General features: G+C 37.0%; 1 protein-coding gene across 4 annotated transcripts in view; it reads right to left on the reverse strand.

The window, feature by feature from the left end:
* The window catches only part of Pcca (propionyl-CoA carboxylase subunit alpha), a 357,476-nt gene that overhangs the window by 305,541 nt on the left and 33,850 nt on the right, over positions 1 to 18,085 (reverse strand). For all 4 annotated transcript variants that reach the window (XR_007346664.1, XM_015484128.2, XM_015484127.2 and 1 more), the window contains exons 5-6: positions 3,044 to 3,157; positions 1,230 to 1,283 (exon numbers count right to left, since the gene is read on the reverse strand). Coding sequence is in view for 3 of the 4 variants with exons in the window: in XM_015484128.2 (XP_015339614.1) it covers positions 1,230 to 1,283; positions 3,044 to 3,157 (168 nt within the window). In the remaining variant the exon portion in view is untranslated. The remainder of the gene's footprint in view (positions 1 to 1,229; positions 1,284 to 3,043; positions 3,158 to 18,085) is intronic.

Consider the following 18,085-nt stretch of genomic DNA (forward strand, 5'->3'; position numbering starts at 1 on the left):
TTGTGTTTTAATAAATTTTATTTACAAAGAGCTTAGTTGTGTTTTAATAAATTTTATTTACAAAGGGCAGCTGTATTTGTCCCATGAACTATAGTTTGCTAACACTTCATCTAAATAAATTTAATGTATTATATTATCCATGAACATTTAAACATAAGCATTATATTCAAATCATTTTTATAACACTCAAAATTCCAAAGAAGAGAAAAAGAAAAAGAGATTTACACAAGAAAAACTGGAATATGCTGGATCAAATCTGGTAAATGTAGACCTTTAAATACTTCCATCAAACTTTTCCTCTCCAGGTATATATTTAGGCCTTAGTTTTTAATCCATAAAACTAGTTAAAATAGATAATTCTAAGGTAGGACTCTATGATATTAAGGACTTTCCCAAGGTAAATTTACAGATTTTTACATGGAAATTTCATCTAGAAAATGATTTTAAATAATTTTGAATCTACACAACAAAATGCAAATTTCCAAAGGGGGAAAAAAAGTCTTACCATATTAGCATGAAGACAATGTAACATATGGCATAATTTCTCTAATCACCAAAAAATTAACAAACATTAATCAAAATCATATGTTGTGCCTAAAACCTACTGATAAATACTCCTGGAAAGCAAGTTTAATAGCAAATTCAGGTTAATTAATCTAATTAGGATGGTGATATTAGGAGAATATTCAGCTCGTTTTAAAAAAAAAAAAAATCCTAAACTAGGAAACAATAAGATTTGATTTTACATATGATTTGCAATAAAAGGGGAAAAATTAGAATCTTACTTCTAATTTAATATTCAATATTTATGGTGTAATATTTAAATCACCAATGTATCACTAAATTGCCTGACACATTTACATTTAAAATCTAAAATTTAAAGACCATTCAATATACAATAAATTAGATATAATATGATTTTATAGCTTTTCTACTTTTATAATTACTTTTCAAATCAAGACTTGAGGTATGGAATAAAAACTCTTCATTTTTCACAGTTTTTAAAGATTTGAGGTCTGGGGATATAGTTCAGTTGGTGGAGTGCTTGCCTTGCATGCAACAAGGCCCTGGTTTTGATCCCCGGCACCCAAAAAAAAAAAAAGAAGAAGAAGAATCGATAGGATGAATTAGAATTCTATAATTTATCACTACCCACATTTACAAAAGCCATGCCACGATATTGCTTTCTGAAATCTAGGTTAACAATTTCTGGTTCATTACAAACTTACCAAACACTTGGCAAATTCTTTGTTTTCTGAAAGGAATCCATAACCTGGATGTACCTTAGAAATGAAAATAAAAAGCTCTTTCAATTTTAGCATATTGCAAAACCTGTATGAGCAGCAGATGTGGTGTATGCATGTGTTTGTTCTTCAACAGTCCTTGACTGAAGTTACTCCTCACACACTGATCAGCTGTAACACACACTTCTGGGAAGAGAATCAAATCCCTGCTTTGTCCCAACCTTAATCACAGCCATATACCTACAATCTTCCTGCCCTTTGTCTACATAACATAAACTCCCTCTATTTTTTGGTCATGTTTAGAGAATTTCACCATGGCTGATACCTCAAAGAAATACATTAGAGGAAACTTCAGCAAGATGGATGAAAAACTCTGAATTCCCCTTCTTTCCAGTAGCAGGAACTGCCATCTTCCAAAACCCAGCTACTAAGCCAACTGACACATTTTATTCCTGATGGCATAAGATACACAGCCACTAGCCAATGAGCCTTTTCCCTCAAATTAAACTAAAATCAAGGCTTTGCTTTAACTTTTACTTTGTACTCTGAATTTTTTTTCCTTCTTTCTTCCTCACCCCAGATTCAGACATTCACATCTACACTATGCTACCCTCCCCCATATGCCACAATCTAAATCCTACTCTAATCAAGTCAGTTTTTATTCTATCACATGGGCCAAACATAAATTTAGCCACTGCAGTACCAGGCAGTGTTGAACAAATTTCTAGTAAAACAATTCTGCTGAAAGGAAAGTCACATTTCTGAAGAAGCCAATATCATAACCTAGAAGTAACTGAACTGAGTTTTATTAACATGACACAGAAGAATTTAGATTATGGAGTTTAAATTTGCTTCATTTCCAAATTTATGAAAAAAGTTTTCCACCAATTTCATTTTATATAAACATTCAACTAAAGGCTGTCTTCTGACAAGCTATAGTTAAAAACATTGAAAGAGTTTTACTTTCTTTAATTGTGCTGATAAACTGTGAAAATCTATAATATGGGTTCATGAATTCAGTTTTTTATTTAAACGTGTATCTTACTAAAACATTTCTTTCAAAGAACTGTGAGCACTAATTGAAGCACTCCAGGCTAACTGCCAGTGTTGGCTGCTTCCACTCAATTTTAGAGATAGCTCTGCATAGTTTTTAACATCTTATGTAATTAGTTCTCTGATATTAAAAACAAAACAAAATAACCCACTATTTCTCATGTCAGAAACCATCCACTTCATTGTGGATCCTACTCCATTCAAGGCAAATTGAGGCGCAGAAAATTATAGATTTATTAGTAAGTTATGGGCATTTTATTGACATTAACAAACCAAAATAACTACTAAATATACTTTTTACATTTCTGGAAATTTAACTATGTGTACATAATTCTTAAATGACTAAAATGAAACTCAAACAAGGTCTTTTGGATTCTGTTTATAACAGTAATTTCCTTTTTTTGGTTTTGGTGGGTTTTTTAATGCTCTTATTACACTGAAAGGGTTAATACTCAAAACTAATTGGGATTTCTTTTTCCTAGCAAATTTGGAAATGAACTGAAACTGCTCCCTGGTGTGAAAGCTGAATCCAGCAGCCACCTGCAGGATCAGCGACCAACACTGCCAGATGCTACAAAGCCTTTGATTTCCAGTAGCGAATTCGGCCACATTTAACTCATGTGACATGAACTAACTGCAACAGCATTTTCAATCATTCTTTCTTATTTTTTTTTTTTAATACAAACTCTAGTTTTCTGCTCACTACATATGAAACAGCTGCAGTAGATGGGCTCATTCAGACTCACAGCTTGGGCCCTGGTTTTCTTAATGGCTTCCATGATGGCATCCATGTTGAGGTAGCTTTTACTGGTGGGAGCTGGGCCAACACAGACGGCCTCATCCGCCATTTTCACGTGAACCTGAAGAGACAAATCCCTGCATTAACAGATGCTCCCAGCAAAAAGAATCACAGTCATCCACAAATATACACAAAACCACAAATCTGATCATTTCACCTATCATTTACAGACTTGGATTTCTTTTTGAATGTGCACTAAAAAAACAACAAAGCACCAAAAAGGCTCAGGAACTGCACTGCCCACAATTTCATTTATTAAAAGCCTAATAATCCATTGTCTAACCAAATAATTTTCATAATATCCCCTACCTATTTAAGTAAAATCACAGCAAACAACCGTAGCTTCCTATTCAGTTCATCTATACATAAATCTGATATCAAAAACTACCTTGTTGCATGTAGCCAGGAACCTGATATTTTAATAACAAGCGCTCATGCCCACTTCTAAGCAAGCTCCCCAGGAAGTTGGGATAATTAGAGGGACTGAATGGAGGGATGCAGTGAGTGTCCCTGCACAGCATCAGGTCAGCACCAGGCACAAATTAAAGCCTAAGACTAAAGAGTTCAATATCACAACACATGAACCAGAAAATCTTGAGAACCATTTAAATACTCTCACATTCGATCCTTGTCCATTTTACATTCATCCCTAAAAAACCGATATGTGTATTAAGTTCTAAATCTATTCAGAATCTAGGAATGTATTCTCTATTTTTAAAATTATTCATGCTACAATATTTTAAATATTCATTTAGGTAGGCATTCAATATTGAAAACAGTAAACTGTTTATAATTTCAAAAGGAAACTATTCTTTAAAAATAGTAAAGGGATTAAACTGGCTTTTCTTAATGGTTTTCCAGTTAAGCAACTCAAAATCAGATGATAGTTATTTCACAAGGCAGATAAATAAAGCTGGAGCACAAACATGGACACTGAAACATTTTATGACCCACTCCCCACCCCCCACACTCCATTTCCAATTGTGGCAAATGATTTTGAGTGTTCTGTGTTATAGTCTTCAGTTCTGAAAGAATTTTTAAAAACTACTGTTTTAAATGAAATCTTTTAAAAAGTAGTCTTTTTAGAAAGATTCAGAATTCTTGTTATCAAATCATAAATGTAAAAAAATGTATACTGCAAGGTAAAGATAACCTGCCCAAGGGATTTACAGATTATTATCTTAATATAAAATACACTCTGTAATTCCTTTAATAACATCAGTTGCAAAGAAAGGCAGCCATTGTTTGCAAAGCGCTTTTAAATATTTAAAGAAACCTCCTGGTTCACCTCAGCCTGGTTTCTCCCCAACCTCAAGTGTCTCTTCGACCCTCAGACTAAAATTCCCCACCCAGTTCAGCTCCAGTGACTATCAGTTTTGCTGCTGTCATTACGGGTATGGTGCTTTGTTGATTTCTATTCCTATAAGAAACTGAATTCTTAATGATCCTTTAAAAAGAACACATTAGGGGCCTGGGCTGTGGCTCAGTGGTAGAGCGCTTGCCTAGCATGAGTGAAGCACTTGGTTCGATCCCCAGCATCACATAAAAATAAAACAAAACAAAATAAAGGTCTAAAACACACACACACACACACACACACACACACACACACACACTAGCCAGGTAAAGATAAAGTTATTATTTAAAGTTAAATTCACCCTCTTCTATATATTTTATTTCCCTCGGATACTACCTATTTACCCAACATGAACTTAAAGCTCCGGTTCCATCTGGGTCTTGCCCGATACTTCAGATTTGGATGAATCTCCTTTACTTTGAACTCCAACAGTACATAGCACAAATTTTGACATTTAATCATATTCTACTCAGCAACCTCATTTAAACTGATTTATAAACAATGTGTGTTATGATTTGCACACTCTCCCCCACCAGATAAAGTTCTAAAAGACACAGACTATCTTAAATTCTTTTTTAATCTCCTCTAGCATAGTGCTAAAAGCTTATCAACTCATGGATATATATGGATGGCACTTAACTTTCATCATTAAATGGTAAAAGCCATTGATTTGAGGTAAAAATCTAATTACAACTAAATGAAGTCTTTTCAATCTTAGCAACACATGCTGCAACGGACAATTGTACATAAAAAAAGAATTAAAAAGACAGAAATATGTATATGTGTGTTTATACTTACAGAATTTATACAATGATCATGAATCAAAAATGAAAAGGAGTTGAGAATACTAATAGTAATTTGGCTTCAATTCCAATCTTAAACTTTTATAATGATGCTACATATATAATTTTTGGTTCTTTGGGTTTTTTAAACTATCATAATAGATATTTTTCCTATATTATCACAAATTCCTTGTATACACACCAAGAATCACCTCAGAATCTAACACATTCACAGCTAATGCAAAAAATAAACACTCAAATAAGTTAATACATCAAAAGCAGGTCAAAATAGCACAAGGGCTTCATTAAAAGGGCTAAACACCAACTGTTTCTAAAGAAGAATTGATTCTTTTTTGTTTTTCAGAAACAAATCTTACTTCAAGGGGAAGGGTATATTCACATCTCAACAAAACTATGTTCTAATCCCGGATTGGTTTGGAGCAGATATTCTGGGTAAAACCAACTTGAAAGAAAACACTAGAATCCTCTGCCCCTGTGGTTCTCAGGGAAAATGATGAGTTAACCTGGAAAGAACAGTTTAAAAATTTTTTAAAGGTCAGTTTTGATTTTTTTGAAATTGTTTTACCAAATGCAACTATTTTTTCTTTCTTTTTCTTTTTGTTTTTTGCCTATTAATGCAGAACAATCTGTAAGCAAACAGAACTAATACAACTGTGAAGAATAATTTAACATTGCCTGGGCTGATTAGATGTATTCATGTTTCAAAAATTTCAACATCTGGAAACATACAGGTTCTTTTTATATATTTTAATAGTAAAAGAAAACTAAAACAAATATAACAGTTTAAACTGAGGCAAATTAATCAAATAGAATTTGCCGATGTTACAAAAAAGAAAACTCATTTTAAGTACTGATACTAAATCCAGCAGTGGTCAGTTTTCATGAACATTTTCATTCTCAGAAAACTGAGAGTTTCTTAAAGCATATTAGTTTCTCCTCCATGCATGCACAGTTTTAAATTTTCAATGTTTTTTACTCTTTAGAGGAAAATTCCTTGTACCAGCCTATTGTTTTTCAAGCAATGAACTAGCAAGATAAAATGTGTGTTTTTCAACTTATAGAACTGAAAAGTCATTTTCCTACTGACTTTTCAAAAATAAATTTAAATGTGTAGATATAAACAGGTTAAAATTATGCCTGGATTTTAAAACTTTGGGTTAATAGAAAAATTCCTATTAGTCAGTCACTAATACATACTGAAAAAGAGATTCCACTGAGTTCCTATTCTTATGATAAAAATTACATCTTAAGTGTTAAAAAATAGTAGGTCAGATGATATATTTAGCATAAAGCTCAACTGTCTGAGGGAAAGCTTTTCAATGCCTTCTAAACTAGTACAGGTTGAGGAAGATAAGGAAGATATGTAGCACTGAAGATGTTCCTTCACACTGGGAGATGTTGAAGCCTATGACTCAACAAGATCTGCCGACAACAGGGGTCCACAGGGCACTATTTACCATGACCACAGTGTTTCCTTGGATTTCCTTCCATGCTAATCAGTGTCTGGAAGGAACACCAGGAGGCTGGCTGTAATACAAACTAGAAGGGTTCCTACCTGAAAACTGCAGTGCCTCACAGGATCCAGCCAGAACTAGAAGCCACCGAATCCTCCAAACATTACTAACATAAGGAAATTACTGATACAGACTGAAAAAATTAAAGAAAGTTAACTGCATCAATCTAAATTTGAAGAAATGAAAAAAATATTTTTGAACAACCAGATAAAAACTTCTATTTCTGAGAGAGAGAGAGAGAGAGATCAAAACTCTTCTTCTTTCTTATAAGTATCTAAGGAGACCTTTACAAGTTTCAAGTCTATAGCATTATGGCACACTTTCCAGAAAGGCAGTTTCATCCCTAGTAAACAAAGAATGATTTTTTTACCCTAGGGCCCTAAGTATTACATTCACTTTGATTTCATTTTGTGTAGCACTAAGACATATTTATTCATGATTGTTTTAGATAACAGAATTAAAGACTTAATCATTTTTTCTAACTTATATAATTATCAAAGTAGTAAAACTGGAACTTAAAATTTATAGGAAAAAAGGAGAATAAACAGGCTTTTGCCAGTTGCAAAATTCCTGGAACATTTTCTACGATTCCATTTTCATATCACAAAAGAGAAATGATTTTGTATTAATCCTGGGACCAAGCAAAGTTGGTCTGTCCCCCACTACCACTACCATCATCACCACCATCCCGCCAAGCCTTTGTCTTGCAGGGGTGCATTCTTGAGGACACAGTGCACAACAGAAGAATGAAAAACAGCAACACTAGAACTATATTCTCACACAGACTCCTTGAAGCATCAAGTGAGAGAGGAAGAGTGGAGGTGGAGGATCATGCAGACACCCAGTCCTGGGGAAAACCTTGGTAAAGGCATATGTCTGCAAAACTGGAGGGTGGGGTACAGCAGCAGGGGAAGAAACAGAGATGAGAATGAAAAGGGAAGTCTGGGTGGGGAGTGTTGATGTGGTTGGAGGTAAAGGCTGGGAGAGCCAAGTGATGACTGATACATGGTTTGGGTTTATTTGCTTTCTTTTTTATTAGCTTAGGGGGGAAATGAACAAGTAAAGATAAGCCACCACAGTATGACTGTGTGGGACTACTCGATTCCTGGAGGAAGAGAACTGGGTTGTTTGCTGCTTGCTACAAAAGATACTGAGTCCTGAGCGGTAGTTGGGCAGAATCTTCCATGGGTCTTTCACATTTCTGCACATCTTGCAAGCAAACCCCTTTGTTACAAACTGCATTTGCATAGAAATCTTGGAAGAGAGTGTGTGTCTCCCCCTGGGGCAAATGTTCACACTGTGAGAAGAACCTCTCTGAGTTCCTCCCTATAAAGTAACCCACTGCACAGCAGGCATCCTCTTGACACTCTTGCATCATCCTGAAGGACCAAGGCAGCACTGCTCAGACTCTAAGCACCGTGATGGCTGTGAGGAATAAACTGTCCTTTAATTCAAGAGTCTTAAAACTTACACCAGGATCCATGAGTCTGACAGCAACTTATAACATGTTGAGTAAAACTCACTCTTGACAGCTGTGTGTTCCTTAGTTGTGACACAACCCTTGGTATTTGTAGCACTAAAGAGGCCCATGTCACTCTGTGGGGCTGGAAGCAGCAGACTGGTGTTTCCATACTGGTGCATCCATTATGTACTGGGGGCTGTTGCAGTGTTGTTTTTGTTGCTTCTTTGAAATGGGGGTCTCACCCTGTTACCCAGGCTGACCTCTATTATCACTAAGGCTCACATAATTCTTCTGCCTCAGACTGCCCACTAGCTGGGACTACAGGAACATATCACATATGTGGCACATATCATCTTCTACAATGTGGGGTACTTCCCTAACATAAAACTATCCTAGTAATTTTGTTTGTGTTTGATTTATAGGCAGGAGAGCGGAGAAGGAAAAGAGAGAAACCTATGTTTTGGAACTCTAAAAGGAAAGGGAATTTGAAGGTGAATGGTAACTTCCATGGCAGGTAGACTTATTAAATAGCCATTCCAACAGTCCTTATAGTTTGATTCCCTCTACTATTGAGATAATAAAGCAAAAAAGAACAATTTCCAGACTCCCTTTTAGATAAAGTACATCTATATGAGCTAAGTGCTCCACCATCTGGTAAATCCAAATGATTCTCAGGTAAAGAAGGGACAATAATATAATGTGGCACCCCTGCAGGTGGACTGCCTCCCTAACAATCATGGATATAAAGCCCTCAGTTCATCTGGGCTACTCTGAAGAACTTCTGCATCCACTCCAGAGCATCACATCGCCAAATGTGTTCAGTAATAGAAGTGGAGTTTGTTCCAGAACAGATCTATTTTTCCTGACTAGGTTACCCAAAGTCTTTTTGCCCTGCTGGAGATTCTGTAAGCTACTTTACTTCCACTAGAACTAGGGGTGAGCAAACTTTCCCTGTAAAGGACTGTCTAGCAAATATTCTAGTGTTATGATACTTAAGAGTATCAGCAGTGCTGCCCTGGTTCTCCATCAATAGTGATACAGCAACATAAATGTTTATAGCAGCTCAACTCAAAATAGCTAAACTATGGAACCAACCTAGGTGTCCTTCAACAGATGAATGGATAAAGAAAATGTGCTTTATATATACAATGGAATATTATTCAGCCTTAAAGAAGAATGAAATGATGGCATTTGTAGGTAAAATGGATGGAGCTGGGAGAATATCATGCTAAGCAAAATAAACCAGTCCCAAAGAACCAAAGGCAGAATGTTTTCTTTGACTATGAGGATGCTAATTCACAAGGGGTGGGGGGCACTAGAGAAGAATAGAGTTACTTTGGATTAAGCAGAGGGGACTGAAGGGAAGGGAGGGGGTCTAGGGGTAGGAAGGAGAGTAAAATGAATTGGACATTATTACCCTATGTGCATGTATGACTACACAACCTACTGATTCTACATCATATACAACCAGAAGAATGAGAAGTTATATCCCATCGATGTGTGATGTGTCAAAGTACATTCTACTGTCGTGTATAACTAATTAGGACAAAGAAAAAGAAAAAGAAAGGGGCTGGGGTTGTGGCTCAGTGGTAGAGTGCTCGCCAAGCATGCACGAGGCACTGGGTTCGATCCTCAGCACCACAGAAATGTAAAAATAAAGATATTGCGTCTTCATTTATTATATTTTATATTTATCTTTATTACATTTGAAATATAAATATTTTTAAAAAGAAAAAAAAAACTACTCAACTTTGCCCTTGAAGAGTTTTAAAAACAGTCATAGATAATATGTAACCACTAGTGGGCATGATATGTTTCAGTAAAGCTTTATATTTGGAGTGGGAGGAAGATCACTATACTCTAATTAACTCACCAAAAAAAAAAAAAAACAACATCAGCCAAGCACAGTGGCTCAAGCCTATAATCCCAGAGGCTCAGGAGGCTAAGAAAAGAGGATCAAGAGTTCAAAGCCAACTTCAGCAATGGTGAGGCCCTAAGCAACTCAGTGAGCCCTGTCTCTAAATAAAATACAACAGATAGGACTGGGTATGCGGCTCAGTGGTTGAGTGTCCCTGAGTTCAATCCCACGTACTCAAAAAAAGAAAACAGTTGGCTTAAGAAGGTCACACAAACATTTGCCCAGCCCAAAATTCCACACCAACTAAGTGAAGTGAACTTCTATGCAGTTAGAACACCCTCTCCACTGCCCTTCAGAAGCAATGAAGCCATTAGCAAGAGAGGTTCAACTTATGGTTTTATAACTCATATTTTGACTATTGGTTACATTATTATTCTAAAGTAACTTGGTCATCAGAGTTGATTTTCTACTTTTTGCCTTTACACTTCTTGATTAGTCTAATCCATTTACATTTCTGCACTGTTTCAGCACCTCACTGAAACCCTCACAGTGCTTTTCCTGGGCACATTCCACAAATTGTTTTACTTCACAAAAGCAAGGGACATCAAGCCTGCTGCTATGCCAGCAGGGTTCCCTGAGGCTCCTGAGGGCTCAGCATTACTTTCTCCACTGACACCCTCAGTGATGACATGGCCTAGTGTATGCCCAACAACAGGGCCCACAGCCACACCAGCTGCAACAGTTGTCATCTGGAGCCATCAGATCTGCTGCTAGGGTTCAGTAGCAGGTGAGCCAACTGCAGATGGTGCGGCTGCTACTGGTGCTGGCCTGAGTGCAGGGGTGAGGAGTGGGGGGAATAGAGGTACTCTGTATTAGACCAAAGGGAGGGGAGGGGGTGTAGGGTTAGGAAGGATAGTAGAGTGAATCCGATATTATTACCCTATGTGCATATATGAGTACACAACCACTGTGATTCTACATCATGTACAACCAGAAGAATGAGAAGTTATACCTCATTCATGTATGATATGTCCAAGTGCATTCTACTGTCATGTAGAACTAATTTGAACAAATAAAAGAAACACTCCATTTTAATTTTTAAAAAGTGTTTCAGCAAACCATACAAATAGCTAAATATCAGTTCCAATAAAACATGAGTAGCCACCACAGTCATGAAATCTCAAAGCACCCCCAGCAGCTATGATGTGCTATATGCATCAGAGTTATCCAGATTTTCTCAATTTTTAAATTTTATTTATCAAAATAATATATGTACACACTAGTTTGATTTTAAAAGAATATATTGAGCAATTCAAGTAACATATAACCATTATTCCCATCCCCTTAAAGGCCTCCCAGTCCCACTTTCTATTACTCAACTGTTATCAGTTTTGCTGTATCCTTCTAGACTTACCTAAGCATTTTAATTCATATATAGAGACATAACAGGGAATCATTTTATTTTGCATTTTAGATTTTCTTGGGCATAAAACTTCTCATACCACATATTATTTTGGAACTCGTTCTATCACAACAGTTTTGTTCTACCTCACAATTTTTAACTAATACCAATTTCCCCAGTAATATGGATGAACCATAACTTATTTAACCATTCTACTAGTATTAGGCATGGTTTCTAATTTGCAGCTACTATAAGCTGTAATAAGAATCCCTAAACATGCCAATCTCTATATATCTTTCTATAAGAAAAATATGTGAGGGGCTGGGGTTGTGGCTCAGTGGTAGAGCACTTGCCTAGCATGTGTGAGGCACTGTGTTCGATTCTCAGCACCGCATACAAATAAACAATAAAGGTCCACTGACAACCAAAAAAGAATATTTAAAAAATTATTTAAAAAAAAAAGAAAAATATGTGAAAATATAAATACTGCAAATGACATGCTTCAGATCTTCTATCAACTTACACCCTATTAGAGATGAATTTCCCACATCACACCATCAGTGAACATAGTAGGTCTAATTTTATTAATATTGCCGCAGTCTGGCTGGACACAATTCAGGAGCCACTTGTCAAAAGAAACGAACTTTATTTTTAGAACACACACACCACACCACACAGCTCCTCAGGAAAAACCCTCAGAGCCCAACTGCCACCACCGGCTTCCCACAAGCCTCTCAACCTCCCCCACTCCTCCTGCTCTTGAGGCAGATTGGCTGGGTCGCGGGCAGAGCCAAAAAAAGTCCCCCAATGAGCAGCTCTGTGGTCTGAAAGGGCGGGGAAACAGCCCAATGAGCATCACCACAGAGGAGCCAATCAGTTGGCAGCTAGAAGTTTGCTGGGGCCGCTGTGAGCCAATCATCAGCTGGCAGCTGGAAGTTTGCTGGCAGCTGGAAGTTTGCTGGGGCCCCTTCGGCTGTGGCTCTCAACAAATCTAATGGGGAAAATGATTTTTTTTTTAATTTTTATTGTTGGTTGTTCAAAACATTACATAGTTCTTGATATATCATATTTCACACTTTGATTCAAGTGGGTTATGAACTCCCAATTTTACCCTGTATACAGATTGCAGAGTCACATCAGTTACACATCCATTGATTTACGTATTGCCATACTAGGGTCTGTTGTATTCTGCTGCCTTTCCTATCCTCTACTATCCCCGCTCCCCTCCCCTAGGGAAAATGATTTTTTAATTTGCTTTAGCTATTTATATGTCTTCTTTTGACTATTTCTTTAATTTTTTAAGTTACTGATGAACCTTTATTTATTCATTTATTTGTTTATATGTGGTGCTTAGGATCAAACCCAGTGCCTCACACATGCTAACTAAACACTCTACCACTGAGCCACAACCCCAGCCCTTCTTTTGACTATTATTAGATTTAATACAAGTGAAGTAAAGGCATCTTTTGTTTTTTTATTACACGTAATACCTAAACATTGTTTGGTTTTGTTTTGTTAATAAAGAAAACAATTCCAGGACTGACTATAAAGCTGCAATAATCAAGACAATGTAGCATTGTCAAAAAGATAGACATATATATAGATCAAAGAGGGAAAAGTCCCAAAATAGATCCATATAAATACCATACCATTTAACTTTTTACACAGTTCAAAAGCAATACAATAGAAAAATATCATTTTCAATAAATGGTGATCATTTTCAACATATGGCATAGAAACAATCCAACATCTACATACACACACAAACTCAACTAAAACTTAAGGGGCTGGGGTTGTGGCTCAGAGAAAGAGCGCTTGCCTAGCATGTGTGAGGCACTGGGTTCGATCCTCAGCACCACATAAAAATAAAATAAAGGTATTGTGTCCACCTACAACAAAATATAAATGTTTTTTAAAAAAACACTTAAACTTTATATAAAAAAAAAACTTGAAAAGGATCACATACCTAAATATAAAATTTTGATGCTCTTAGAAAAAAATCTTCATGGCCTGGAACAAGGCCAAGAGTTCTAAGATATGCTACTAAAAGTACACTTAACAGAGGAGAAAAGTAAAAATTGTGAAAACTGACTTTATCAAAATTAAAGACTTTTAGCTGAGAGTGAGAGCACACACATATAGTCCCAGCTACCCAGGATGGTAAGGTGAGAGTATCACCTGGTTCCAGAGTTTGAAACCAACCCAGGTAACAAAGTAATATCCATCTCAAAAAAAAAAAAAAGGAAAGACTTTTGATCTGCAGCAGCAGACACTGTCAAGGGAACAAAAGAACATGCTACTGCTAGGAATAAACTATTTGCAAATCATCTATCAACAAAGAACTTGTATCCAGAATATATAAAGAACTCTCTAAACTCAATAACAGGGGAAAAAAAATCTAATGGGCAAAACTTGAACAGTGACTTTACTAAAAATGAAGGCAAATAAACACATGAGATGTTCTATACCATTAGCCACTAGGGAAATGCAAATCAGGAGGATTATGAGTTCAAAGCCAGTCTCAGCAATGGCTAGGTGCTTAGCAACTCAGTGAGATCCTGTCTCTAAATAAATAAAATACAAAATAGGGCTGGGGATGTGGCTCAGTGGTTGAGTGCCCCTGAGTTCAATCCCAGTACAAAAAAAACCCACAATGAAATACCAATTTTGACCTACAAAAATGGTCAAAATTTAGAATCCTGACAATACTATGTGCTGGAGAGAATGCAATACACAACTCATGCATTCTGGTAGAAATGCAGTTACTCTGCAAAAGTCTGGCAGTTTCTTATTCAGTTAAACATATACTTACCATATGACCAGCAACCCCACCTCATTTATCCTAAAGAAACATATTCACATAAAAATCTGTAAACAAATGTTTAAAATAGCTCTATTCATAATTGTCAAAAGCTGGAAACAACCCAAATGTTTTTCACTGGATAAATGAAAAAAACAACAACAACAACAATACACACACACACACACACACACACGATGCAATACTACTCAGTAATAAAAAGGAACAAACTAATGGCACACAACAGTTTGGATTAATTAAAAAGCTTCCGCCGAATGAAAGTAACCAACTCAAAGAGTCACACACTATATAGGAATGACAACAGTGCACTTGTAGTTGCCAGAGGGAGGGTGCAGAAGATGTGACTGTAAAGGGATGCACGAGGGGCTTTGCAGGGTGAAGGAACTGCTCTTTATCCCCAGTGTGCTATTGGCTAGTTCAAACCCCAGCCCTGAAAAGAAAAAAAAAATCACAGAAGTACACAAAAGAAAAAAGTCGATTATATTTAGATATAGATGAATACTAAAAACAATACCATGGTTCTCTTATTTAAAGGTACATTGAGGGGCTGGGGATGTGGCTTAAGCGGTAGCTCGCTCGCCTGGCATGCGTGCGGCCCGGGTTCGATCCTCAGCACCACATACCAACAAAGATGTTGTGTCCGCCGAAAACTTAAAAATAGATATTAAAGAATTCTCTCTCTCACACTCTCTCTTAAAAAAAAATAAATAAAATAAAGGTACATTGACCTACCTGATTTTCTCAAAATTACCAAGCTCCATTCACCTCGGCCCTTTTCTCCTCCCAGCCCCAGCCCTAATTCCTGTCTTTTCCCCCCCCAGTTGTGGATAGACACAGTACCTTTATTTTATTTATGTTTATGTGGTGCTAAGGATCAAACCCAGTGCCTGACACATGCTAAGCAAGTGTTCTACCACTGAGCTACAGCCCAGCTCTTCTTTAGGACTCTAAATGTTATTTCCTCAAGAAAGCTGCCCCTACAAACACAAACACACACACACACACACACACACACACACACCCTGCCATGGGCTCAGATCCTCTTGTCCCATATTTACAAAACACCCTACAATTTCCATTAACTATATATCACAACCATATGTCATTTAAAAAGCCTGCTCCTCCTCCTGAATTGGAAGCCACATGAGGGCATGTCTGCCTAGTTCAGAAAACACGGCACACCTGCACATGACAGGCACTCAACTGATATTTGTTAAAGACTGAATATCCGTCACTCCCTAGAACCTACACAATGCAAGTTAATAAAATACCATAAGGACAGACAAATCTTTACAAATGCTTTAAAACACTAAAAAACAATAAAGCATATTATTTTAAAATTGGTATGTTGAACCATCACCACCATCCACCTCCCTAAATTTTTTCATCTTGCAAAACACTGTGAATATACTTAATGTCAAAGAATACTACATTCAAGAATGGTTAAAAATGGTAAACCTTAGCTGGGGTTGTGGCTCAGTGGTAAAGCACTTGCTTAGCATGTATGAGGCAATGGGTTCAATTCTCAGCACCACATATAAATGAAAAAATAAAGGTCCAGTGTCAACTAAAAAAAAAATTTTTTTAAATGAAAACTTTAGGTTATACGTGTTTCTACCACAGTTGAAAATAAATTAATTTTTAAATGTAAAAAACTAACACATGGAAACATTTTTTATTGAAAGGAAAAATCACAGATACTCCACTTACAATGGGGCTATGTCCCAATAAACTCACCATAAATTCAAAATATTAAGTTGAAAATGCACTGAATACATTTGTGCTAGTGGATTTTCCACTGGTGTAACAAGTACCTAAAATAGTCACTTTATAAGAAGAAAAGGTTTGTTTGGCCTCACAGTTTTGGAGGTTTCAGTCTATGACCAGATTGGCTCCATGGCTTTGAGCCCATGGTGGCACAGTAACTCATGTCAGAGAGCATGTAGTGCAGCAAACTGTTCAATTCATGGCCAGGATTAAAGAGAAAAAAGAAGAAAAGGGGCTAGGGTCACTCTTTCCTTTGAGAGCATATTCCCAATGACAAGAACACATCACATGACAACCCCCCCTCTTCAAGTGTCCACCACCTCCCAATAGTCCCAAGCTGAGGACTAAGTTTTTCACACATGGGCCTTTGGGGCACATTTAAGATCTAAACTCTAGCAATACCTAACCTACAGACCACCCTAGCTTATCAACAAGGTATACACAGAGTGTCGTCTGTTTCCAGACCCTCAAGTGGCTGTCTGGGAGCTTTGCTCCTGCCACTGACTGACACCTCAAGAGACCAAGTTGCACTTTGCTAGCCTGGGAAACAACCCAAAATTCCAAGTACAGTTCTACTGAACATGTATCATTTTCGCTGCACTATAAAGTCAAAATTTACAAATTGAAACATCTGTATATAAAACCTTCACAAATAGCTTTGTGTACTGAACTTTGAAACTGAACTCCCATATTGCATCTGAGAGCATCCCAGCTGAGCTGTAATGGAGCAACCTCAGGATCTATAACACTTAATTAGAATAGTTCACTGAAGATACTTTACAAGATTTAATTATATAGGGCCCTTTACTAAAATGTGTAATATCCATTTGGGAAGCACAGTGTAGATTTGGGGATTAATTTATGATTGATTCACAGGAAGACTTGGAAACAACTAAACACTCAGATGTTTACAAAACAAGACATCTTCGAATACTATTCATAAGCAGTTTTACCTGAACTTAACGCTTTCCCATGCACACAGACAAGTTCCTGCCCTCAGAAAGCATACAAACTTTCCACTGGATACACCACACCTATACCCAGTGCATTATTGAATAAATAAATGACTGGAGATGTCCACAGTGGATTGTCATCTGATTTATTCACCTGAGTTAGAGGCTCTCTTGTTCTAACTCCAGGCTCGAATTCACATGCACAAATCAGACACAAGTCTGCCTTGGTCATCCTCAGACAGCCTTTAATCTCCCTAAAGATGCCTAATGAAATTCTCCCTTTTTGGCTACTCCAACCTGGTGGCTGCCACTTTGGCCACTTCCAGTAGCAAGAACACACAGCCAAGGGATCTACCCCAGATTAGGCAAATGACTGCTATGGCCAGAAACCCAGAACTGGCAAGACAACGCCCAGACACACTAGCATGCTGTAGCTAATTGCATAACCAACGAGTCAGACATCAAATGCAGAACTTAGATGCTAGTGCTTGAAATTGAGCAAAAACACAATTTTGAGACTGGCATTTTTCTGTGGTCTTTGTAAATGTAAGTCAAATTTAGCACAAAAAAGGCTGGCGTGGCATAGGGGCTGGGGTTATGGCTCAGCGGTAGAGCACTCACCTAGCACAGGCGAGGTCCTGGGTTTGATCCTCAGCACCACATATTAATTAATTAATTAATTAAACATATTGTGTCCAACTACAACTAAAAAATAAATATTTTTTGAAAAAAGGCTGGCATAGTGAGTTCATGCTTCAAAACTTCCTTCTGCTAAAAATGTCCAGCAATCACAATTAAATCTACATAAGAAAACCATGAGAAAAAGAAACCAGAAATAGGTAGTAAACATTTCATGAACTCAAAACAGAAGAAAAATGCCTAACAAGGAACAAGGCAAACTATACTGGTTCTTTCAGAAGCAGGAAGTGCCAGATGCAAAAATCAGACCATTAAGGATGTTGTACAGAAGCTGGAAGACAGCCAGAGTCACCAGCTAAAATCAGGCTAAGGAGGAGCTTCCCTAGTCCTAAAGAGAAAGCCACTAAATACCA

Source organism: Marmota marmota, unplaced genomic scaffold, assembly GCF_001458135.2.
Source record: "Marmota marmota marmota unplaced genomic scaffold, marMar, whole genome shotgun sequence".
Lineage (NCBI taxonomy): Eukaryota > Metazoa > Chordata > Mammalia > Rodentia > Sciuridae > Marmota > Marmota marmota.